At 41.5% G+C, this 26,207-nt stretch overlaps 1 protein-coding gene across 3 annotated transcripts in view; it reads left to right on the forward strand.

The window, feature by feature from the left end:
- Positions 1–26,207, forward strand: part of FGGY (FGGY carbohydrate kinase domain containing) — a 129,348-nt gene that overhangs the window by 53,012 nt on the left and 50,129 nt on the right. For all 3 annotated transcript variants that reach the window (XM_058808555.1, XM_058808554.1, XM_058808552.1), the window contains 2 exons: positions 8,113–8,241; positions 12,601–12,704. In XM_058808555.1, coding sequence (XP_058664538.1) covers positions 8,113–8,241; positions 12,601–12,704 — 233 coding nt within the window. The remainder of the gene's footprint in view (positions 1–8,112; positions 8,242–12,600; positions 12,705–26,207) is intronic.

The raw sequence follows: 26,207 nt of genomic DNA on the forward strand, positions 1-26,207 counted from the left end.
GATGGATCTGTGTAATTAGAAGACTGGATGTTATTTTCTAATGCTCTTTCATTTGAACTGCTTATTAATAACTTGATAGCACAGAAAACTTTTTTTAATATCAAGTTACATTCCTGCATGTGCCACTGAATCCTTCCATAGACAAAGCTAATAATGGCATAGAATATCTCACTTTTTACACTTGAAATAGAGTGTACTTAGATTCTCTGTTTTGTCAGTAGTTAGCTCTAATACTTGGGTGTTCTCTTTATTTACATTTAGGCTGAAAATGGGAGATTCAGTGAAGGGTGGGAGAATTTGGTCAATCTGAACTCACTGCCACAGCAGCTGTGGAGGGAATGGTCAATCCATTTGTTCTGCCAGTTTTCCCTGTCTCTTCCAAGGCCTTTGATGCCAGATGCTCTGGAGCACATGAGGGATTTCCTTGAAAGCTGAGAGAAAGGGATGATGATTTTTTTTTTTTTTTTTTTTCAGGTCAGCTTGTAGCTGCCAGTTCTTCATAAAGCTGGATTGCAGCAATAAGCTTTAAACACTGCGCTTTGCAAATGGTAGAGAATAATAAGTAAAGGGATTCTCTGGTATGGGATGCCTGTATCTTTCTTTCCCTGGTCTTTTGCTATCCCCAATAAATTACAACACGCTGCAATTTCAAACAAAATTAAAAGGATGAATCAGAGGATATTTACACTTACATGCTGTCAAAATCCATGGAATTTACAAGTGAATAGTGTTCCAAATATGCTAACATTTTTCTGGCTTCCTGTCATTTCAGTCTGTCCAAGAACTGTAGCAACTGCAAAGGAGCTGAAACTGGCACAGTGCAAAGAGGTTTTTGGGTGTCTCCTTCCTGAGAGCTCGAGGCATTATTTCATAATAGATGATTCAGCAGGAAGAAGTTGGGCTTTTCCTTAGAAAAGTTCCACACTCCTGTGATTTCTGTTTTATTTTATACTTTTTCCATCTTGAGATCACTGAATCACACAAATCATTGGGATTATAAAGGCCATCTTGAAATGATCAGAGCAGGGTCACCTACAGAAGGTTTTTCAGGGCTGTGTCTGTTGAGTTTTAAGTATTTCCAAAGGTGGAGGTTCTGAAATCTGCAACCTGTTCCATTATCCTGACCACTTCTCCCCAATAAATTTTTTTTTTGTTTGGTTTAAATGTAATTTGCTGTGTTTCAATTTGTGCTTGTCACACTTGTAGTGTCACTGGGGGGCACTGAGAAGGGTCTTTCTCCCTGATTTCTACTCCCTCCCATTAGATATTGATAAATTTATGGATAAAATCTTCCCCCTCCACCTCCAAGCCTTCTCCTTGCTGTCCAGTCTGGGATACTCTTCCTCTTTCCAATAACTGTTCTTGAACAGGCTGAGCTGAGCTCAGGTGGCTCAAGTTTCTCTAGGATGTTTCCTGGGTGACATTTTCCATTCCTTTTCCACCAGGAAAGGACCCATCATTCACCCTGCTTATCATCAGCTTGAGTCCTGCTGGCAGGTGGTTGCTTTCCACTTCTCCTCTCTGCTCTAAGAAGTGAGGAGTGCTGTGTGCTGTCCCTCCATCCCTCATAGCTCAAAGTTTGTAAAAGTTTAGGTCTTTTAAAAAATAGTAATAAAGAAATATTCCACTGTCCACTCATAGAGTTTTGGTCCCAGACTCTGCCTGCTTCTACTCTGGCAACACTGAGGACTTGAGAACTTTTGAGTATGAAAGCTAGGAGCTTTTTCATTGAATTTCTGGTTTTAAATTTCATAGAAGCTTTGAGTAGACTTGGGCCTATTGTAATTGTTCAATATTTAAATTTCTGAGATATTATCCTCCTTCCTTATCTTTCATACTGTTCTAAAAAATAGAAAATAAAAAAGAGACATTTCTCAGAATAGTTCTGGTCATTCCTTCTTTTTACCTGACTCTTCCTCTCCCTGGTCTCGATTTGTTATTCATCTTCTTTTTTTTTTAGGCTTCAGCCTCCTGCTGAGATAACTTTTAAAACAGTGCTGTCTGCTTTATGAGTCAGGATTCACAAAATCAGAAGGGCTATTTCAAACAATTTGCTAACTTCCTCCAAGTCAGAGGCTGTTGGACTCCTTAAAATTAATGTTTAAGTAGTTTAAAGTGTATCTTAGAACCAGTCTTGATTTTATAATTTCCTGTGATGGAGAGCCCACTTCAGACTGAAAGGTTGTTGATTGTTAGTTGCTGTCATGTCTCAAAATTAATGAATTAATTAAAGAGCACTTGATTTTTCATCTGATTTAACTTCCTACTCCTGCCTGGCAGACCGTAGGGCCACGCTTGACCTGCGCAGGCTCAAATTTCCTGTGATCAAGGAAAACACTGAGGTTTCCCCCCAAAACTCTTGGGTGAACTGTCATACTTCTCAATCCTTGCAATTGTTCTCCTGGCTCATTTCTGAACTCCTTTAGTTTACAGTGCATCAGTATCTTTTCAGTATGGATACTAAATGGATACTGTGTGAATGTCATGGGGAATAAGTTTGGCTGAAAGATTTAAAAGTCTCTTTTCAGTAACTGATGAGATTATTTTTGATCGGGCATTTATTTCAGAAAAAGGGATAATTATTTATTTTAAGAGGAGTTGCTATCATGTGAGTTGTTAAAAACATCCAGTTTAAAAAAAATCTGTTAAGTAATAATCCATGATTAATACAAGCTAAGTAATAATCCATGATTAATACAAGCTAAATTGCCTTTACAGCAATGTACTGCACCAGAGCAGAGCAACTCTGAAAGTAGAGCAATAGTCCTGCCATCTGCATGGATTTTTGTATCTGTAGAGACTCTGAAGAATATTGTGCTTAAAGACAGACAGAAATGTCAATTACCAACCTAATGAAATTACTGGTTGCAAGCAAAAACTTGAGCTCAGGTAGCTGGGTTTGGATATAAATGCATTCCCTCTAACTTAGTAAGACATCAAGTTAGTGCATTCTATACCTTTAGTAAGGCATCAGATCTTTGTGTTTTATAGCCAGATGCAGTTCAGCAGTGAGCAGTGAACCACACATGGCAGGACACATTCATTCTGCACTGTCTCACTGCAGTCTAGCAAAGAAAACTCAGTTCCAGCCATCATAACGTGCCTGTTGATCCAATGATGCAGAATTTCTTTTTCCTTTTGACCTTCCCCCAGGAAAGCTTCTAATTTATACATGGAGTAGGTCTCGTTCCTTAAGCCAAATAAGCCAAGCAGTCTCTGTTGAAGTAGGCACCTCTGCTTTACTGACCAATTTGTGCTCAGCTTAATGAACCAGGATGTGCCTGATTTGATTTTGCCAGAGTTTAGCAGCCTAATACGTCTGCCTGAAGTATTTACACATTAGGTAGTGGAGATGTAGTTCAGCCAAAGGCTCTCTGGGAGGGTGGGATGGAAAAGCCCCAAATTAGATTTGCCTCGAGCTACTGTGGCAGCTCGTGTAGACAGAGATGAATTTTGAACCAAAGGAAGCCAAAGTGATTTTGTTTAACCATTTTCCTCACTTTTAAATAAGCTGGCATATAATATCACAATTTGTTTTGGTTTTCCTCAATGAAAATTCTGAAGTCTTTAACAGCTGACAAGGAAGTTTTATAGAGGTTATTTGGAGGTTTAAAAAGCCCCAAATCTCACTGTTTTTAATATCTTTTAACCACCATGCATTCAGTCCTAAGAAAAAAATAGTATAACTTTACAGTCAGCATCATTATTCTGCTTCCTTCTGATCTTAGTGCTATTTTGGCTACTCAGCTGGGGTAAAAATTGTAAAAAAAATCAGCCATACACATCTCATTTAAATGTGAGTATTGTCTGCAATTTAGAGGGATATTTGATAATGTGTAGTGTGTGAGATAGGTTTGGGACAATGTATATTATTTATTGAGATTCCTTGTGCATCCCAGATTTTGGCATTGTGAGAATTATTATGGAACAGAAGAAGTGGATGCATGCTTTGTAATGAACATGAAGGGGGAAAATTCCTTATGTTTCTTATTACATTTGGATGGGCAGTGTTTTTTTTTTTTTACTAAGGTCCTGTTTCCTTTGATGCCTATTCAGCTCTGTTTTGTTTAATGAGATAACTTCTTCAGTGCATGTTCTCTATCACTTATTTAACAGGATATCTGTTTTCTGTGTTGTCCTTTAAATCAGAAAGCAGTTTAATTGTTCAGTATGGGTGGGGCTGTGAAATGGGGACGGGATGTACCCTTGGGTTGTGTTTCTTTCTGAGGCTGCTGGGATTTCGGCAAGGGATTGTTATGTCCAAATTCAGGTTTGTTTGGGTCTCAGTGAAGGGACATCTCCTTTGAATTTTTCTTCCTTTCATATTTTTATGCCCTTATGCAGTTAAATATACAAAGTGCAGCCCTTTTCTACAAGATAGATGAAAAGCTGTGCTGGAGTCAGCTGCACCCCGGCTGCTCTGAGCTTTTGTTTGAAAAGGGGCTACATCCTGATGTACCCCATTCTGTTAAACATTAGTGAGCCAATATAGTGAATTTGGATCAAGTTGACTGAAGATGCATTATCTGCCTCGTGTGTTGTGGCTGGTAAATAGCTGGTTCCTGTGGGAAGCACCTAAAAAGGTTGAGGGTCTTTGGTAGCACATAAATTCTTTAAACAAAGTTTGATCACAGCAAACTCTAACATCAGTCTTCGAAGAAGGATAAAAGAGAAGGAAGAGATTCAGACAGTTTTTTCCTTTTGTAAACTGGCTGCTTTATAGGGGAAAAAATAGCTGGAAATAGCCTGTCTCGTCCCAAATGAAAGGTTGTGGATTAAGGCACTGCATTAGTGAAACAGCTGCACCAATGTGAAACAGAAAGTCCTCCAGCTTCAGCCATTATGGGTTTGTTTGGTTAGCTCTAATTTTGGAAGTCATTATAGCAAAGGTAAATGACTTGCACAGGAGACTACTGTCAACAAAAGACTCGATACATTTACTTTGGCAGGAGCCTTGAGGAGTCTCAGGCCTTTCAGTGCCTCCTTTATGCAGCTCCTGTCCTGCTCTCACTGTGTGCCTGTGTGCAGGCAGCTCTCCCTGCCTGCCTCCCTCCCTGCCTCCCCTCCCACAAGTTCTTTGCCCCTGGCAGGTCGGATTTAAGGGTGGCAGCACCTGCTGCTGAATTGCTGGGGTGTAGCTGTAGAATATCTTTATGCTCAGAGTAGCTGCTCCTGGGCTTCTAAAGCTGCTGTGTTCTGCTCAAGTGAGAATCTGCTCCCTCCCAGTCTAGTACTGGAATACAGTCTGTATAAAAAACTTCACTTTTAATTGTGTCTCCTTACTGGTTGGTGTTTGTGTTTCCTTATTTTATCATTTAATAGCTTTACACTTAAAGATTCTCAGCATGCTGATGCTTAGCTGAGTTTTCTAGCTTTTTGGTGAAGATTAAACTGTGAGAATAATTTCCTTCCCAGGCCCATATGGTCAAGTGAAGGCTCAGAGTGTCCATTCCACACTGACTTACACTTGTATAGGTGGGGAGGCAAATTCCTGATGACAGAAGGAGTGCCCCAGCAGAGCCTGCTCCTTGGGAACATTTCCTATGGGCCTGGCAGAGCTTTCCTTGCTCTGTAAAGCTGGGGGGGTGAAGGAGAGGGGCAGAGTGAGAATCCTCTCCCTGTGCACTCAGTTTGTCTGTCCTGCACTCCCTGGCTGCTGGGTGACCCGGAGCTCCCCTTGCAATGCCTGCCATGGGTAACTTCTGACTGCTCTCCCTTCCCAGCTGTGGGGAAGTGCTTTCAGTCACTGAATATTTGTTCAGGCAGACTTTGACTTCTAAAACATATGGGGTAGACTACTGTTAATTATTTTATTTAAAATACAAGATGATTATGCTGCCTCTCCAAATGACAAGAGCTCCATCCCTCCATGTCCTCACACACATTTTATGCCCATTGCTGCTGGTCATTCTGATAAATAACCAGTACCAAAGGAATTATAAGGTCATTTTCTTGTGCTGCTGTGGAGGAGAGGATTATCTTTATCTCTAAGATTGTTCCCTTAGTGCTTATTAACTAGAAATACAGTAATTGAGAACCTGGTAGGAAAAGATTTTGTCTGATAATAGCCCTGATCTCTAAAATGGAGTATAACTACATAATAATTACACACTCAAGTGTTTGACTGGTATGACTGATATAAAAACTAGCCAACCATGGGATGGCATGCCTGGAAAGAGGTTTTATTTCAGATTAATTTAATCTCATGCTGTATATACACCATGGTTTTGCTTTCAGGTCAGGCAATTGATTCTGAAGAAGAAGATGTGGGTTTAGCTGCATGAACTCTTTTGAACTTCCTTCCACCTGCAGGGTCTTTGAATGTCAGGAGAAGCAGACAGCTTTGGCATTTTGCTCCAATGTCTTTAAAAAGCCTGAAATGTTACTAGAAAAATCTCTTAAAGAGGAACATCCTTCACTCCAGTATATTGAGAAAAAATGCAAAAGATACATCTCTTGGAAAGGCCAGGACAGTGTTTTGACTTTACAGTAAGTAACTAGTAAAATGCAGAAGTAATAAAACACAGATTTTTTTTTCCCGTGAGGAGGTGACCTAATGTCCTCATGTCCTTCTGTATAAAGCTTAATGATGAGGTTTGCTTACTGCCCCCAATATTGAATATGAACCCACTGTCAAGTGCAACAGTCTTGGCTGTGCAGACTTGTTTTAAATTTCCAGTGTGAGGTTCAGCCTGGAATTTCAGGGGCAGTGATGTGTGGCTGTCAATAGAACAGAAACTCTTGGAGAAGTGAGCAACTGTGAAGTTGTGTGTGCTGATCCCAAAATGCTCCATACACTGCATCCATCAGGAAGTGGGCAGAGGGAGAATGTAGCTTTAAAAAATGAAGAACCAACATAATGTACAGCAAAGATCTAATTAATATCTAAAATTGAAGACCTGTGAATTTTATATAATGACTTTTTAATCAAAAATTAAGGTTGTATAACTGCATTTCTATAAGTTTATGTTTGTGGGAGTTAGTGTATTCCTGATATTTGATGAAATGCTATTCCTTTTGATTAGTGTCTGTTGTGGAGGGTGTTTTATGTCCTTTCTACATACCAGAACATGCTTCAGATGTAACATTCTCAATAAAATTGACTGTGAAGATAGTCTTATTTTATTTTAAAGAGGAATTTTGCCAACTCCGCCTAGATTTGTTGAATTTAGTAAACATTCCAGGTAGGTACTAAAAGCTCTGGCATTGGCAGGGAGGTCTGAGGGATCTCCCACTGTGCTTTCTGCCTCTCACCCCCAAACCTTTGCACAAATATGGAAGTGTGTGCAGTCCCAGGAGCTCAGTCTCACTGCTCCAGCTGTGGGGGGCTGAGAGGAGGCTCTTGGGGGTGTCCCTAAATTCTGGTACTTGAAAGAATCTAGATTTGTTCTTCTAAGCTCAGACAAAATAGGGGGTGTGTTATGGCAGGACCTGCCCCTGGGCTCCCTGTGACAGGGCAGGGAGGGCAGGGCTGTGTTCTTGTCTTCTTCAAACTGCACAGGCCAGGGAAGGCTCAGAAAGGGATTATTTAAGTCTGTGAGGGAATACAGCTGCAACTGGAGGAATTTGCTGTTTAAGCCAGTTTCTTTTTCAGAGTTTCTGTTGCTATAGCCACCTTATTCCTAGCAGAACTGCTGGAAAGGATGGAAATGGAAAGAAAAAATTGGCCAGTTCCTTGTGCATTCCTTGTGCAACAGGTGCAGTGTTCATTTGTGAGCACAGACTGAGCTGAATCTCCTTCCATGCCCAGAGAATGCCTGCAGGCAGCACCTTCCACAAGAACCTGGGATTTCTGCATTTCACATCTCCTGGAGACATGCCAAGCAGAATTTAATTGCTTGTGGTGCAATCTTTCTCTGTGGCTAGATAGGATATTGAATGCTTTTGAACTCCTAAATTGCCATGGGATGGCCTGATCTGGCGCAGTTGTTTTTAATCTGCAGCCAGATAATGAAAGATGCTCCATCACACAGAGCTCTGTGATGCACTTCTTTGTTTTGTAGATACGAGGCTTCACTGGAGGGGGAGGGAGGGAGCTCCAGCAATAACACACACGTTTGTTTTTCTGTTTAGCAAATTGACAGGTGTTTGGTTTGTCTTGTGTCTGCCCAGGAAACCACGTCCTGTCTCCTGGAGAGGCTGTTGGGAAAGGTCTGACAGCGGGCGCTGCGGAAGAGCTCGGGCTCCCCGAAGGGATTGCAGTGGCAGCGTCTCTCATTGATGCACATGCTGGAGGACTAGGTACTCACTCATGGATTCACTGCTCTTGGAGACAGGCAGTGTTGAATTCATTTCAGAAAGCCATTTCTGTCACAGACTGTTTTTATCCAGCCATTTGCTCTGGTGGTGTTCTTAAAAGCACCCCCAAATCATCACAATAAGTACCAGCACTGCAAATCTGTTTCTAGAAAGAGGATATAGAAAGAGGAGCTGGGGTTGTTTAGCCTGGAGAAAAGGAGACTCAGGGGCGACCTCATCACTCTCTACAACTTCCTGAAGGGTGGCTGTGGTGAGCTGGGGGTCGGTCTCTTTCTCCGGGCGACAACAGATAGAACAAGAGGACACAGTCTCAAGCTGAGTCAAGGGAGATGCAAGTTAGAATTAAGAAGGAAGTATTTTACAGAAAGAGTGGTCAGATACTGGAATCATCTACCCAGTGAGGTGGTGGAGTCATCATCCCTCGAAGAGTTCAAAAAAAGACTGGATGTGGCACTTGCTGCCATGATCTAGTTGAACAGTTAGAACATGGGTTGGACTTGATGATCTTATAGGTCTCTTCCAGCCTTGAATTTTCTGTGATTCTGTGATTCTGTGATATATCACTGCTATATGTCTTTTCAGCTGGATTTGCAAATTGTTTGTTAATTTCTGCTAGTTCCACTTTTGACTGAAACACCATGGTGTTGGAATGCCAATGTGCTGAGAGTTTGCATCTTCTGTTACTCAAAACTTTGGGGATAGGCAAGAATAAAGCACAAACAACCACTCTGAGGGAGAGGCCTCATGTTTGAGGCTTGTTCATAGTTATGATTCTTATTGCCTTTAGAAGTGATTCATGATTCAAAGCTTTAAGGTCTGGTGCTTTGACTTTTTTAAATTTTCTAGCACAATATTCTTATGTTTAGCCCTGGTTCATCTCTTCTGAAATACATTTGATGAGGCCAAACAAGTTCATTCTCCTACTATGCTGTTTGGCCTTGTCCAAATGCTGTCAATAAGAGATTCAGTGTAACTTTTAACTTTCTCAGCAGGAAATTGAGGGTTTTTTAGTTTGCTAGTTTAGAAAACAGTCTTACCTCAGGAAGTTTCAGTGTTATTGAAACAGTACTCTTTAATGGAAATCTATTGCTCATCAGAGGATTTTTTACTAGATCTAACTGAAATACGATTAGGCGCTAAACTACCGGTTTTGCTTCAAATGTTTTGTGCTGTTTAAAAATCCCATTTGTCCTTCTAGAAACTGTGGCCTGGAACTTCTTTAGTGTTTAAATCCCTTTACTTTGCTTTTGGTGAGGTAAAGCAGTCAGAGAGATTGCTTTTCTTGCTACCTGGAAAGGATTAGATGTAGATCTGTCTGCAAAAAGGAAGACTGAGCTTCAGTGTCATATTTGTAGGTGTGTTGTGACTGGCTTAAAAATATCTGTCACTATCCTAATTGCATAAAAACGTGTTTAAAACTGTGTGCCTTGGCAATTCTGTGTTCTTGGAAAAGAACAGAGTAATAATCTGACCTGAAAGAATGAACTTGCAGCAAAACTGGGTTGTCATGGAGCATGTTAAAGTGGCAGTGGAAGGTCCTTATTTAATTGGCATCGTTATGGATCCAGAGCACAAAAAGTTTGCCCATTTTTTCATGTGCTGAACTCAATCAATTGAATTTTAAAAAGAATAGAGAGCAACTGTCTGTTCCTTGGTACAGACTTGTGAAAAGAAACTCTGACACTAGAAACACTCAGCTGCTGGCATCCCTCAGGAAAGGGCTGCAGTGGATAAAGACAGTCTGCTAATCTGAATATGTTTTCCCAGATGGCACCACAAACACCAGCAGACTCCTGGAATGATTGCCAGGAGGAGAAAACCAACACACAGGTTGTTGTTGGAGACAGGGGGGCATTACAGAGGGGAGATAGTGGGAGACACCATAGCTCAGTGCAGTCTGGGATAAGAGGAGCATTTACAGTGGAACTCACAATTCTTGAATCTGGGAAGGGTAATAAATGTATTGGAAGTGGTGTGGAAACTTAGTAGAAAGGTCAGCAAAAAGTGAAAGATTTCATAGCAAAAATGAAAATATTTTGATAACAAAAGTGACAGCAGGAGCAAAAGGAGAGTCAAAGAGTGCAGATATCTGTAAAGAAAATATCCTGCAGGCTAAGCCAGGATGATGTGAGGGACATCTTGTTTGCAGTGTTAATAACTTTTGATGCAGCTCAGATCTGCTCTTGGCTGGATATGAAGTGTGGTTTGGCTGAGCAGGTTCCTAAGTTTATGAGGGCTTCAAAGCTTTGAGTACAATAAGGTAAGGAATTGTTTAGTGTGTATGTTTGAGGAGGTCATGTGGGACTCCTGGATCAGTCCATCTGATACCTCTTATGGAAAAGTGAGGATCTAAGAGCCAAGCAGTTATATCTTGCATTTTGACCTACTGTACTAATTTCAGAGAATGTACAGATAAAACTGTGAGCATGCCAGGCCAGGCTTGTGGGGCTGGCCTCATAAAAATGCTGTTTACATTGCACCTTTTCAAAAGGCGTCAGCATTGTTTGAACAAAAGTAGATGATTTATGGTGCAGTGTCTAAAATACCATGTCACTGTGGAAGAGATCCAGAAGTACACATTGCTAAGCACTGCTTGCCTTCCTAAAAAGCTCTCCTCTGTTCTGTGTGGTGCACAGACTTCTTGTTCTCAGCCTCTGCTTCTGAATCTGCCTCAGACTATGAAAAGTTTCACCTAAGCTAAAGGTGAAGGTGACTTATAACAGCAATTATATAACTTTTAGCCAATATTCCAGACTTATTTGCTGACTTTAATTACTCACAAATAGGAGGATTCTAACAATTCTAAACACTGGTGAAGCCACTGACTAAAATTCCAAAAAGAGCCATAATTCCAGTTTTGCAGAAGGCATATTTTCTTAGCAATTAAAAAGATCTTTTCAGTTTTATATTGTTTATGAAAATACATTTGCAGCATATGCTGACTATATAGTTTAATAGATTTCTTCCCTCTCAAGTGTGAACAGTATTTTTAACTCAAGAAATTCTAATATGGTCTTGCTTAGTACAGGAATTTGCCTTGTAGACAACCCTATCCAAAACTCCTAATATGCATTCATTATGTTGAAGCAGTGAAAAATAAAACATGAAGTAGAAGCCTTACTTTTAGTTTTTTGTGGTTCCTAACTCTCTTTAGAAATTCATAGTTACAAGTCAGTTTAGTTAAAGGGACATGAGGATGGATTTTTTTCAGACTTTAAAATTGTAGCCCTTAATTTTCTGATGATTTAGATGACTTCCAACCATGGTAATATCAGGATAGCCATGGTGATCCCAGTAAGAGAAACCCCACCAGACTGATTTGATAACAGAGCATTGCAGTGGTGATCTAAACAAGAGGGTGTTAATGAAATGTAGGATATGAACCAGCCCTAGCACTTAGCATCTTTCACAATGTCCAGCAAATGTTTTCCTGATCCTTGTACAGGGAGATGAAGGGGACTTTTTTATCAGTATTGACATACTGGTCTCCAAATTGAGTTTTGCAGATGAAAATGCACAGTCTGGTGGCCAGCCTGCCAGCTGAAAAGCAATGTTTAAGAAAAGCAAAGTGTAATGTAAAAATGTTACTTGTTGGCTGCTGCATTTTGCTGAGTGCAGCACAAGGCGGTGCCAGGATGTAGCCTGGGAGAAGAGGAGGAGGAGGAGAGGGCAGATTGCCTCTGTAGCCTCCCCTGAAGTGACTCAAGCAGGATGGGATGTGTTTGAGGCTCAGCTGTAGGTCTGCCTGGCATCTCCTGGGTGTATTTTCTGCTGCAGGCTGAGTGATGCTGACTCTGTGCTCCTCAGAGCCAAGCTCAGTTCCTCGAAGGGGAGGAAAAAATCTGCCTTTAGATGGTTCTGACGTGGACAGAACAGCAGCAGCAGTGAAGACAACAAAGCTGGCAGCCTTCCAGTCTCCTGCCAAGTTACCCCTTTCTCCAGCTCATCCCCTGACAAAACACATCATCCAGGATGTTCATGATAAACTGTGAACAAATAAAACATCTGCAGCCTGCCAATACAGCAGGGCACTTTTATTCTGCATGTCAGTGAGCTACCTAAGAGAATAAATGTCAGGTAAAATAACACTTTCTAGGTAAAATAGCGCTTAAAAATCATGATGATAGACATGCATTTAGAAAAAATCATCTTGGGTCCTTATTCCTGAAATAAATACTTTAATATGATGGATAAAATTATTTTCTTTGTTGGCTAAGTAGACTTTCTTAATTTGTGGCAGTGGTGTGAGATACTCAGCAATTATTTGAGTGCAGACAAGGTCTGTTTGGTGCAGGGTGGCTTGTTCTTCTTTAACAGAGAATTTTAATTTTACTTTAATAGGAGTAATTGGAGCAGATGTGAAAGGACACAACCTTCCATGTGAGAACCAGCCCATTACATCCCGAGTCGCTATGATCTGTGGAACATCTTCGTGCCACATGGGGGTAGGTTGTATGTGTCATCCTCATTGGTGCAGAATTTACTAACTTATGTTTTTGAAGGGAAAATTGACCTTTGTCCTTCTCACCCCGTTCTTTTTTCCTGGAATTTTTTTCTGGTAACTCTATCTTTACCTTTGGATATTAATTATAAATTACCGTGCATTTGCTATTAAGCAAGAACTTTAATAGTAGTAGAAATCAATACTGAAAAATGACATGGAAAGTAAAAACCACGATGCCAGAGTGGCTTAAAGAGCAGCCTGAAATCTGAGCCAAAGCCTGAGCCTGAGTTATCTGTGACAGGCCTATCACTAATGTGTTACAGGAGAGTGTCTTTGGAGAAGGAGTGCCCATCTTCAGTCACAGCCCTGCTCCCCCACCTCCTCCCTTAATCAATATAAATCCTTCTCCCTCTGAAAATTGCCATGGTCTATAGAATTATGAGACATATCATGACTAAAAAGAAAGAAAACCCCCCAATAAGCAGTTTTCACTTTGCTGATTTTTCTCAGTGAATTAATACAAAAGCTTTCTCTGAGATTGCAATTAAAATTTAGTGTCTGCTTTTGAAATTTATACTGTTTTAAAATGTATGAGTCTGAGGGCATTCCATTTAGATAAGTACCCTTTTCTGCCACATTTTTTATTTAAAACTCATTTCGGTCTTAAATTTAGAATGATTAGAACTTGGATTTTTCCAAAAAAGGAGCAAATGGCACTGGGAGTGTTAGAGGTGTTGGAGAGGAATGACATGCTTCATGGAGAAAGCTCCAGGAGAGAATAAGAAGGAGGCTGATAATAAAACATCAGGCTTAACAGTAAGTTAAGTTGTCTCTGTAGTAACAGTATGAATCCATGGTGGTCTTGAGCATGAATAAATGGTGATCATATCACGTGGATTGTCTTCAGCAAAGCATTTTAGCACGTGATTGAATTTAAAGACATGAATAATCCCACTATTGTGAAGCAGAGCATTGAGCCTAAATCCCATAGAGCAATTGGAATATATTTTGGTTCCTTCCTAAACAAAAGTTTCAAGCTTCAAACTCCATTATTCTTGGCTTGCTCTGTCTTTGAAAAGTTTCCACTAGTACCTGTCTGTCTGTCATAGGGCAGGTGGGGCACACTGAGAGAGGGAGTCGCCCTTCAAGCCCTGCCGCTGTTTCCATTATTTCCTGCTTTTTTGATGGAGGTTTCTACCCCTTCAGCAGAAGCTGTTTGGGTGAACTCTTGCTAACCTGTTTCATTTAGCTGAGTTAGTTTGAATTGTTAAAATGAGTTAATGGAGACATAGTGCTGGACTGCAGTGAGCTGAGGAGCTCACAGGCAGCTTCCCCCAAAGGTCTAAGGGCAGTGTTGGGTAGCTGGCCATGGGCCAGCTGGCTCTGGCTCATTCCTTTAGCACAACCAGCCCTGGAGGAGGACATGTGTGTGGTTTTTTATTAATTGTTGATATTTGTACATTGGTAAGTTCTAGCATACACTCAGTTCACAACAGTAGATTGTTAGACTTCCCAAACTTGAGCATGGCACATCAATATTAACATGTTTTTGTCTGCACTGTCCACAACCATGAGAGTTGTGGCTTCATTAAATATGCTAATGCAGCAAAAGGGATGTGATAAAATCCATGTTGATGCTCCGTCATCAAAGCAACCCAAAATTGGAACACAGACTGCATGAGGCAGAACCTTTTAAGGCCTTTAATCACTTCAGTTCAAACTCAGGAATAGATGCTTGTGCAGCTTTTGCTAGATTTAAGTAGATTTTTACTTAAATCTACCTACTCAGCATTTTATAATCATTTCCTTAACTGCCTGCCTTCGCCCATCTGCACAGGGAGGGGTATAACAATCTGTAGCCAGCAGACAATAAGTAAATTCTAAACTTCTCTGGATCTAATCTGTGAAAGGATTTTAGTTTTCTGTTCTTTTATCTATTACCTGAACAGGCTGCATGAAGTGAGCGTGGAGCACACAGAGCAGTGGTATTTGTGTTTTAATGAGACCTATATGCAGCTGCATTTGGCCAAAATTAGCTGTTCCTTTTTTTAATTAGGGCTATAAAATGAAAGTATATTATACTTGTGTTTTGATAGAAATATATATTTTCTCTCTCAGTGTGCACCAAGGGACCCTGAGGGCTACAGAGATTAATCATCGAGTTTAATTTAATGCAGTGGGAGAGAGACCTGTGTGGTCAGGCGGGCATTAAAAAGTGCCTTTGATGTGCCTCAGGTGCACTGAGCCCCAGTGAGCCAGCAACAATAATACCTTTGTGAGATGATCAGAGACGAGAGAGGGAGAAAATGGCCTGTGTGGAAACTCAAGGCCGTCCTTTGTTGTGGTTCTGGCAAACGAAGGAGCCAACTGTCAGGAGAAATTCAGCAAACAGAAAGCAGGGGGAAAGTACGGCTGGGTTTCTTTCAAGGGGCCATAACAGGAAACTGTTCAAAATCATCTGCAATGCCTTTCTTTTCCAGCCCTTCCTCCTCCTCTGCTCAGGGCAGGGGGACTGCTCTTGGTATCTGTGTGCTGGTACAGTAGTTCCATTCTCTAGACCAAGTACTCCATGAGTCACGGGACTTGAACACAGCATTTACTTTAAACTTTCAGAGAAACTGCTCCTCGACCCAGTTTTCATTACCTCCAGGACTCTAGAGATCTTAAACAAAAGACTTTGCTAATCATGCCTTTGATATTTTAGAAAGTACAAATGTGGAACCTAATTTTACTCATGGCTATAATAGCTTAATTTGTGGTGGAACTACCGTTTTTGAGTGAGGATATGCTTTTGGAATTAACCACTGGCAGTTTGGGGTAAACAGAGGCACACAAAGAATTTCATGTTGCTGTTGAATAGCTCATGAAAGCAGCAAAATGCTTGTTGTAATTAGGTTATTGACCCCAGCCCAGGTCTGAGCTGTTGGTTGCTGAAAGTCACTGCCACCTCAGGGCTCATCCATTATCCATGAGGAAAAAGAAAAGAAAAGATGGTTTTCTGAATATTTTTGGACAGTTATGCATTTTACATGATTCTCTGCTGCCTCCTTTGCCCTAGCAAAAGACATGGGTAGAATTTGCATTCGGAATGGCAAATAAGCTGCTCTTTCACTTGTGAAGGATTGTTTTTGGGCTGGGATCCATCCCTGCAGGTTTGGTCTCTGTGCCCAAGGATATTCCCTGACTTTCCTGGGTGGGCTGCCACTGCCATGGTGCTTTGCAGGCAGGGGCTCTGAGCTCCAGCACCCACACTTGGCTTTGGAACTTTTAGGAGCCTTTTCCTCTGTAGCCATGGTGACTACACCAAATGTGTCAGTAGTTTTTCCCAGCAAAATCACAGCGGGTTTGAGGCATTGGAACAGGAGCTTGCCTCTTATTCCTAACTTGTAGTTTGTGTGGGTCTAACAGACATGCCCTAACTTCTGGGAATAAGGTAGTTGGTTTCCCTAAAAGCCTGTCTTCCTGCCAGTATCTCAGGGTTTTATGGGGTATTTTAAAGGTTTTAAAAATCCTTTTTTTTTTTTTCTGAAACGTTTATGTGATTGGGAGGTTTTCAGGCACAGATTTCTGTATTCCCATGTCCCAGTCCTGGACACAAGCATACTTTTTCAGGGCAAAGTTGTACCATCATGAAAATATTTGTTGTTTTTGCCTCCAACGCCTTTTGTGATTCCCAGCTGAAGAAAGTAGGCAGAGCAGCTTTCAATGGGAGCATGTCTGGCCTAATTTTAGCTTATTAAGGGGGGGAGTGTTAATTTGCTGGTATTTTGAGTCCCAAATGTACAAGGTTTTGTGTTCTGTTATCTCCAGGGTCTCTGATATTTTTTTTTCTGTCTTCATTTCATGATATGGTCTGTGTTCTTCTTCAGTCATGCTTTCTTTATCAGTTCTCTGTACTCAACACCTCTTTTTGAGAATTATCAAGGAATCTCTTCAAGTTTAGATGCAACCTCTTCTTTTGCATCTATTTTTGTTACTTATGTGACTCTTGGCATTGGGACTCACCTGGCTTGGTGCACAATTCTTTTTTTCCCTGGGTGATAACGTTCATGTGGTTTGAACTGTATAATTTAGTCATTTTTTTCAATTGGAGAGGCACAAGTAATCTATCTTCTACCTTTTCAGATTTAATACATGATCTAAAATACAGAGCAACTATGTGAACATAAAATGAGCAGATCATTTTGCTGTCCCAATGTTTACTACGGATTATTTCAGGAAGAACATCCCATATTCTCTCTCTCACTAAGCCTGACTAGCCTTTGAGTGCTTTCTGCTAAAGGAACTCCAGCCCGATTTGCTTATTCTAAATTTGTTCATTTGATTCTCGTGATGACTGGCAAACACAATAGAGCTTCTTTGCTCCACAATATCCTCCCGAGCTGCCAGCTTTGTTCACACAAATAGAGTGTTAAGCACGTTTCCACCCCCAGAGCATGCACAGTACGTGTCCTTTGCAGTACATCCTGGAGAGGAGACAGCAGAGACATGCTGGCTCAAAGTGTTCTCAGAGCCTGATCTCTAATCTCAGTGGGAGCCAGACCAGCAAGTGGATTCAGTGTATTTTGGCTCTGATACCGGAGTCTCCTCTTCAGAACATGCCACGTTGTTAAAGCAGCAGCCTTCGGGGCAATCGCCGCGCAGGGGCTCCGAGCAGTGCGGAGCGGGCAGGGCTGGCAGGGCTGGCGCTGCTTTGGCAGCTCGGTGCCATCCGCGGGGCTGTGCCCGCAGAGCTGGGGGCAGCGCTGGAGCCCCGCTTGCTCCCTCCCTCCCTCCGGCATCCCGGCTCGGAACGTGCGCTCCCCGGGGCACCGGGCACAGCCCAGGGCAGCGCAGCCCTGCCAGCTGGCTGCCACCCAGCCGGCAGCAGGGACAGCGAGCTGTCCTCCTCCTGACCAGGGGAAAGGCGCTGCCTTCGGGAGGCTCGGGCGGGAGAATGCGGGAGGGAAAAAATAAAACCAAAAGCAGGGGCAGCCTGGGCAAGTCTGGGAGATGATCTGTGTGGGCTTTATGGAATTGATCAGCACCTGCCGTCTTGCTTTTTAAATATTTGTCTCCCCTCTAAAGCCTGTAGAGTCTTTGGGGTGGGAGAAAGAGCTGAGTGTCACAGGAGCCTCTCCCTCGCTCTGTCCTCATTCGGCACAGTTCTTCTATATTGCATTTGGCAGCAGTCACAGTGCTGACTTCCCAGCTAATGAAGATGTTTTACATTTAGGGAAGGCTGCATGAAATGAAAACCACGTTTACTTCACAACTGTTGTTGCAGGTTGCCCGTCCTTGGTGTACACAGATTTAGGCTCATGTAGAAAAGGTCACAGAGCCTCTTTAGGTGCCTTTTCAGCCAATGGTCTTAAAAAGGTTATAAATCCATAAAATTGCCACCTTCTTTTACTTGTCCCTCAAAGAACTCCTCCACACCCTTTTTAATGAAACTCTCTTGTTCCATGTTCCAGCATCCTCAGTTTCAAAAAAACCCAAACACAACTGTAATATCCCCTTTGCTGGCATTAATTTGCTGTTGTATGCTTTGCTTGCTTTGTTTTCTTTTTAAAAAGCAAGAAGTAAAATATTTCTGCTAGCAGGGCATATAAAAGATTGTTGCTTTTCTGACCGCCCTATTATATTAATAAAAGCTAGGAAGACTTCAGTAGTGGTGGGAGATCATGTGCAGGCAGCCTCCAAAACCCAAAGCACTTACTTGCAGAACTAGTAAACCACAAAGCTTAAGATCTTGAAATGTAAATAGGAAGTTGGAGAGTTTACTTTAGAGCCAGCAGTGGTGAGTCTGTACAATGTTTATTTCTGCTTGCCTCCCAGCCTTTCCTAAAGCTTGGCAGAGATGAAAGGGAGGCTTTCTCAGCGAGTTATTAAAAGTTTTTGTTATGAGCAAGATTCCTTTGTTCCTGGCCTGGCATAATTCAAAGCTCAGGTATGCCTTGGTGATGGAGAGGATGTTCCTATTTAGCCTATGCCAGTCCAGAGACATCAAAGTTTTGCACCCCAGTGCCTTGCTGGTAATCAACCTGTGCAGGGGAACGTATCTGAAAGCAATTTAATCTCTATTGTACATAAAGTAGATAATGTTCAGTAATATTCCCACAAAACTCTACATTCAACTCTCCTTGCCTTTTGTGAACAGATCAGTTGAGTTCAAAGACTCAAATAATAGATGTGGACAGAGAGAAGGCTTTGAAAAATGCTCTGCTTGGAGAACCATGAAGGCTGATACTCAAGAGGCAACTCACTGGCATCAGTGGAATCTTTGAAAATTCCAACTGACACAGTGCTTTCCATGCTGTGCTTCACTGCAAGCTGCCCTGTTTGACAGAGGATCAGGGGTTGGATTTGAGGTACTGAGCCTTCAGAGTACTTGCCCAGAGCAGCTGTGGCTACCCCATCCCTGGAAGTGCCCAAGGTCAGGTTGGACAGGGCTTGGAGCAGCCTGGGATAGTGGAAGGCGTCCCTGCCCATGGCAGGAGGTGGAGCTGGGTGGGCTTTAAAGTCCTTTCCAACCCAAACCATTCTATGATTCTGTGATTCTTTCTGCAGTGTTTCTGTGTTGGGCTTTCCACGTCTGGCTGCTGATAGGGCTCCTCTCTCTTCTTCACTCCTTTCCCCATGTTTTGCCTTAGGAAGAGTGAGCAAGAGAGACTGAGCTTCTTGCATTCTTATGTTGGCCCTACAAAGATTTAGCTGGTCTGGTGCTGGAAATATTGGGTTTGCTTAGTTTGGGTCCCTCTGCTTAAAGCCGTGTGGGATTGGTTACCTGTTATTAGATCAAGCCCTCAATCCACCTTGGATTTCTTAACTGTAACAGCTGTATATTTTAATAGGATATGGGGGATTTTGCTGCTTCTGTTTTAGGAAGGAGTTTGTATTCTGTACTATGTGATTCTGGGAGAGTTAAATGTTTGTCTTCTTCACTGATGTTCACATGAGAGCATCACTTCATTGTGGGGGACAGGACAAAGCAACTTACTTTGATTTGTTGTTTAAGTAGCAATATTCTAATTTGTGTCCACCAGCAGCCTTTCATTGTAACAGAAGATTTTTGGTTTTTCTTTTCTGTATTCTTCAAAGTGATGCAATCAGATCTGACAGGTGCAACACTCCCATCAAGGCTCCAGGGTAACCAAATCTGATCACTCCTCTCTAGACCCAGAAGGATGGATTGGCCTGAAGCCCAAAGTCTTAAGCAACCCCAAGTGTCTTCCTGGAGTGCTCTGCTCCAAGGAGAGCTGCATAGGGGAGTTTTCTCAGATCACAAGCATACAAATGTATAATGAATGACCTTTCCAGATCCCTTGTTTCTCTTGTTTTTGTGAGTAGGCATGAACTTACTGAACAGCCTGCTTGGTCTGTGTGTCTGGATCTCAGGGAGAACAATTTTCTGCTCTTTTTCTTCCAATAACTGTAAAAGAATAACTAAAATATAAATTAAATAAGATATGATAAGGGATAATCTTGGTCATCTCCTAGATTTTTTCTGGGCTGTGGAACAATGAAATGGAATTTTTGAGGGAATACAATAATTGTATGAAAACTTGAGTTTTCTGTTAGTTTTAAAATTTTGGAATTAGCCTTATTTGCAGTGAGGGTTGTGAAAATTTGGGGTCAAATCCCATATTTTCTTTGCTCTGTGATTCTGTCAGATGATTGCCTTTCCTTGGTTCCCTCACTTGTACAATGAGCACAAAGTGAAGCTGTGCAGACAAAGATCTCTCCATTGCAAGGTGTGGTATGGGAGTGCTGAGTATCAAGGGCTCCATGGACAAGGGGCTATAGATGCAGTGCTGTTTATTCTTCTTAACAGCAACAGTTCCCACAGTCAGGCAAATTCCATCAGTCTTTGGGCATTAGGTCTCTTATTCTGGCTTTTCCCCTCCATTTCCAATTCAGTTCATCATCTGGTGAATCACTAGTTCTTCATCTAAGTTCCTTGTTGCTGTTCCAGCGGTGAATGGGGCAATATCTTGGATGGGGCAAGCTCTTTTAGGGAGAAAGTAAATCTCTTGTCATGTAATCCCTCTGGGAGCAAAGTGGGGAGAAGCATTAGCTGCTACTTTTCTCCCAGTGTCAGCTGGGAATCACAGTTTATGCTGAGTTCATTGTTTATAGCTGTGGGTGAAGGCCTGAGGTTCTCTCTCTCTGTTTACTCTGTCCTTGGGAGTTTGTCTCAGTAAGTAAGGGCTGAATAAACACCGGGTAAGATCCTCAGGATTTACCCATTTAGTTATTCACATGTTTAAAAATATGTTTGAAATAGTGTGTGAATGCATATCCCATATAATGTGAATCTGCTTCCAGCTTCAGGGGTATTGCAGAGGATTTATTAAACTTCAGCCATGATACTGTTGTTGGTTGTGGCCTTCACTGATGTAGAAGGAACACTTAAATAATGGGGGGAAAAGGAAAAATCACTAAAATGAACTATATTATGCAAAAAATAAATAAGAAAGTCCTTAAGATGTGTGGGAAGGGCATCCAGCCACAGTAACATGGACTGGGTCTGCCTGGGAATCCTCAGAGCTTGGCTGGGGGTCCTGGAGGGCTTTTCTCAAGTGCCATGTAGGAGTAGAGTTTGTTTTGCTACTTGTGGCATAGCTGTTCCATGTGTACAATTCACAACCTTTCAGCTTGGGATGAGGTCCCAGTAGTCTCCTAAAATAAGATTCTGCTGCAAATAATACCTGAAACATGTTTGTTTAGGAACCAGAACTGAAGATTGAAGGGCTATGAGCTAAAGGAATAATTCTGAGATTTAAAAACTCCAGTGTTCTTATAAGAGACTTGCGCTGGTCTGTAACATGTCATTGTAGTAAATTTATTTTCTAATGCACATAAGAATTATTTTCTTATTTGTTTTCTAATAGAGACTTTTCATGAAAACTGGGGGTTGTTTGCAGTATCAGTCACTTCTGAAGACTTGGTTTCTTCTGGTGGTTGAAGATAAGAACACAAATTTGCCTGAACTTCATCTCACTGGAGGCTGGGAGGATATTTTGGTGTAAATTATTGTATATTTCCTGTATTTCTATGATCTTCCCTAAGACACCTGTTACTGCCTACCATTAACAACAGGTTAGAAGGTACTGTATGGCTTTTGGGGTTTGATTTTATTGTTTTAAACACAAGATGAGTTAGTTCATACTGTGATGAGCTTTAAGGGATTTAACTTTCCATAGCAGCAAAATGTAGTGTTATCAAGTGGAAAGTTAAAATGGCTGTGCTGGAAGATTTATAATCTTAACACAAACTGGCATTTTGTGACAGTGAATATCTATCACTGGAGGAGAAGTAAAAATAAATGGGTGGAATAAATGGTTGTAACTCATTTGAGGCCCTGGATCCCCAGTGAACTATTGTTTTGAGAGGCACAGAAGTAACTGCAGTGAGTCATGGAGCAGCACTGCTGCAGAAGGGTCCAGAACAGCATTTCAGCAAGGACACAAGCAGAAGCCATGGGGTAACCAGACAACCTTTCAGCCCATTTATCACAGCACTTGCAGCTCCCATTTCAAGGAAGGCGACACAGTAAATATGAGCAAAAAAAAAAAAAAAAAAAGGTTAATGTGTATATCTGTATACAGACATTTCACTAAATAAAACAATAAAATAAATCAATGCAGAACTGTTAGTGCTTAAGTGCTTAGCAAAAAGCATCTGAATCCATCACAAATGGGGGCCTTTTTTTTTTTCTGTTTTGGATTTTGAAAACAATTTAGCAGATTAAAGGTCTTTTTTTACCAATTTCTGAAGGAAACCTTGACCTTTGGGAATACAAAGAAAAGGATCATAGGCTACTGTGTCCATCGTGTACTTTCCCAAGCTGAAACATAAATAAGCTTAGTGTTAATGGATTCTGATAAAAAGCAGAAGTAAGTGGATGTGAACATTTAAGCTTGGAACAGTCAAAATTCATCTAATTTAAAGGGTTTGCTGCAAAGCTGAGCATTCAGTCAGGGTCCCTGACAAGACTTTTGAAGTTCTTGCATCTCTGATTTCGGCAGAAGGAAATGGTGGATGTTGACTGAGTCTGGAATGATTACCCCTGCATTCAATCCCATTTAACTTCTTCCAGAGCTGAAACTTTCAAGTCGTCCCAGGCTTAATTCCAGGTTTTCTTCCTGGAATAAACAGGAATTTAACCTCACACACAAGGAGCACAAACTTCACAGGGGTGCAGACTTTCTGTGCAGGACACCAGGATTGTTTTTTTCTGTGCCCAGGGACAGTTCCAGAGGCAGATGCTGTGCTTAGACTTGTCTGTTCTCCTGGAGACCCCTCTCATCAGTGACTCTGAGTGACCTGATAATCTGGCACTGCTCCCTAGACCCTCCTGGGCTCTCCCTGTGCTGATGCAGAATTTGTTTGATTCCCCTGCTCCAGCCCCTCTCTGGGAGTGGTTCCCTATTCTTGAATCCAGTCTCTCAACCATCTGACAGTGCCTGGTGAAACCCTTCATTCTGCACAACAAACAGCACCATTACTCTAAAAGAAAACATGCACACTGAGGCCTCTGAGCCCTTTTAGGTTATGACATTTTTAGACCATCATTTGTTGGATCCCAGACTGCTCCAGGACTTGCCTCTTTCTGACAGGAATCTCAGGATCCAAATTCCCAGGATGGCAGAGCTCCCTAAGCCCAAGCTGCTGCTCCCTTCCATCACCTGTGGGGCTCCTGACCCTGATTCACAGAGAGGGCTCAGAGATTTTTGATGCGTCCTGGGTGAAAGCTGAGAGTCTGCTGCTCACAATGCCTGGGGAAAGTCATGGTCAGGAGATTGCTGGCAGAAGATCTTGTAGAAGGTTGAGAACTTTGTGTCTATTCCACAGCATTGATTTTTAATTTCCATTCTCTAATTGTTTCTCTCAAAACAATTGCATGTGGTCTGGTGGGGTGCTTAATTATTGCTCCTGATACAGCTGTAATTAAGCCATGCTCCTCTTCTAACTTGTGCTTCAGTGGCCAACTTCCAAATTCTCACGTCCCATTACAGCTCCCATCTTCTGCAAACAGCAGGTAAAATTCAGAACAGGACTTGAGGAACACATTCAGACATGGCCCTCTCAGCTTCTCTTTCATTAACATCTTTCCATTTTTACTTAGATAATAGTAAGGCTAACAAAATGAGGAGCATTTTTTAATTCCAGTATAATTTTTTCTTTTTTTCTGTTTTTTGTTTGTTTGTTTGTTTGTTTGTTTTTAATTCTCTTTTGAATTTAAAGGTTTGAGTGCAAAAAGTGAAAGTCAAAAGTTTACAGTAGGAGGGGTACATACCAGTCTTCCTCTCTATTTTCCCCTGGGGAAAATGGCAGGATTTTTTAATGTGAAAAGTATTGTTCTACTTAAAACAAATATCCGTTGTCCAGCTTGGCTGGTTAATGTTTAAAGCTAATATCATTGCCAGCTTCTTTCATAAGACTGGTATTTAAAAAAAAAAAGCAAAAATAAGATTTAAAAAATCCTTTTGTGCGATCGTGAAATAAGAGTAGGGGCAGATGAAGGAATGAACTGAGTAATCTATAGTGTGTATTTGTACCATGTCAGCAACTCCCAGCAGCACTCCTGGCCCTGGTTTCCTGTGCAGTGTGCCAGGTCCCTGGGATCTGTCACACCATACACCACAGAGAGATGATGAGTAGAGGTGGTTTTGCTGGGCAACTGACCTCCAAGTTTTGCCCATAATAATTTATTCATGTGGCTGTACCCTAAGACATTCCAATACCAAACATACCTTGGGCTGAAAATTGATGCAGCCTATTGGAAAAAATACCCACAGCCAGCTCAAATGAAAAGCTGGACCTGGCTGCTGCCTGAAAATGGGGCCTCAGGAGGTGCAGGGGGTCACAGCAGAGAGTTAATTCGGCCCCAGAGCATCCCCTGTCAGAAGCTTTTCTCAGAAATGCAGCTTCAAACTGGTTTCAATGGCAGAAATCCAGAAAAGCTGCTCATACAAGTGCAGTCTCTGACCTCTTTATTCCCTGCCTGATCTGTTGCATTTTTAAATACAGTGTAGTAAAACAGGGGTGGTTTTTGGGTAATTATGATTTTTGTGTTGTTGTCAGTTTTAAACAACATTTTAATGGATGCATTCTCTTTTAAGAGCCAGTACCTTCCTTGTCTTTTCCTTCTCTAGCTGAATTTCTCTTTATGCCAGTAAATATAAACTACTTCTGCTGCTCTAGATTAATTCCTCTTTACACCAAGAAGTATAAGCTCAGTAAAAACTGAGTAACTAAAATGATCATGAGTCAATCTATTCTTTTATTAAAATTCTTTTTTTTTTCAAATACCATTCCTTGTTTAGCCTTTAAAAAATCTAACTGTGCAAATGTTTAATAAACTCTGTGAAGTTTTACTCAAATTGATTCTTGTTAGATATAGAGCTGGGTTGTGCAGTATATAGTCCCAGTGTATAACTCACCTGAAATATTTTCAGAGATGAAGCAATCAAGTTGCCCTTGGAGTGTGGTTTCTTTATTGCACATTAATCACATACCTGGTTTGGCCTCTAGTTTGTAGACCAGTTAATGTTTTATGGAGAATTTAGAAAATTAGAAATAGTTCTGCATGTGTGTCATTCACATTTTGCTGCCCTTCTCACACAGGTTACTTCTTGGAGTAAGAGGTAGCAGTAGTCCCCAAGAATTCATTTGTGTCTCCTAGTTTTAGGTTGTACTGAGAGTTTTGTCTGGGAGGTAATTAATACAGGGATTGAATTTTCCAGCTCTCTGTGGCATAGCTTGGGCAAGAAGTGATGAGGTGCATGTTCAGTGAGGCATTCATGGAAGTGTTTTGTATCCCCTAAGCCAGAATTCTTCTGCTGCCTGTAAACAGGTTACCAAAACCATCCGTGGGTGGATGAGCTCAGGCAGAGCCCCAAAGTCCTCGTCCTCTGTCTGTTGTTGTTGTCACTTGTGTGACTTCCATCCTTCCAGTGGGATAAAGTGAGCTCTGTGCAAGAATTTCTGTGGTCTGGTCTTAATATCATGGCAGAGTAAATCTGTCACTGAGGATGGCTCAGGGGATGCCAGCCTGTCACGTGGGGCAGAGCTGGTGACTTGCCCACCACAAGCTATGCAGCTGCATAGCAAACCCATGATGGCCAGGGGACCTGAGCTTAAAATATAAGCAAATAAATTGCTGGCAGTGTATGACCTGTAGGAATCGGAATATTAATAAATTTTAATTTCCTTTGTGTCCTGAAGTACATTTGAAGTATGTTTCTTGTGTCCCAAAACCTTATTTTCTTAAATATATCTTGCATCAGGCTGAAACTAGAGTACTGTATTGTGTTTAGTGTGTAATTACAACTACTAATAGACATATTTTAAGAAGTTGACTTGGTGCACCATAGATTTAACTTAGAAAATAGCCTCCAGAGCTATAGGAAAGTTTCATTTTAAACCCATTTAAAGCTTGAGAAATAATGCCAGGATGGCAATTTTAGAGTAGGATCAGTTCACTGAAACACAATTTCATGCCCCAGCTCTGCCCAGT

Source organism: Ammospiza caudacuta, chromosome 7, assembly GCF_027887145.1.
Source record: "Ammospiza caudacuta isolate bAmmCau1 chromosome 7, bAmmCau1.pri, whole genome shotgun sequence".
In the NCBI taxonomy this organism is placed as follows: domain Eukaryota; kingdom Metazoa; phylum Chordata; class Aves; order Passeriformes; family Passerellidae; genus Ammospiza; species Ammospiza caudacuta.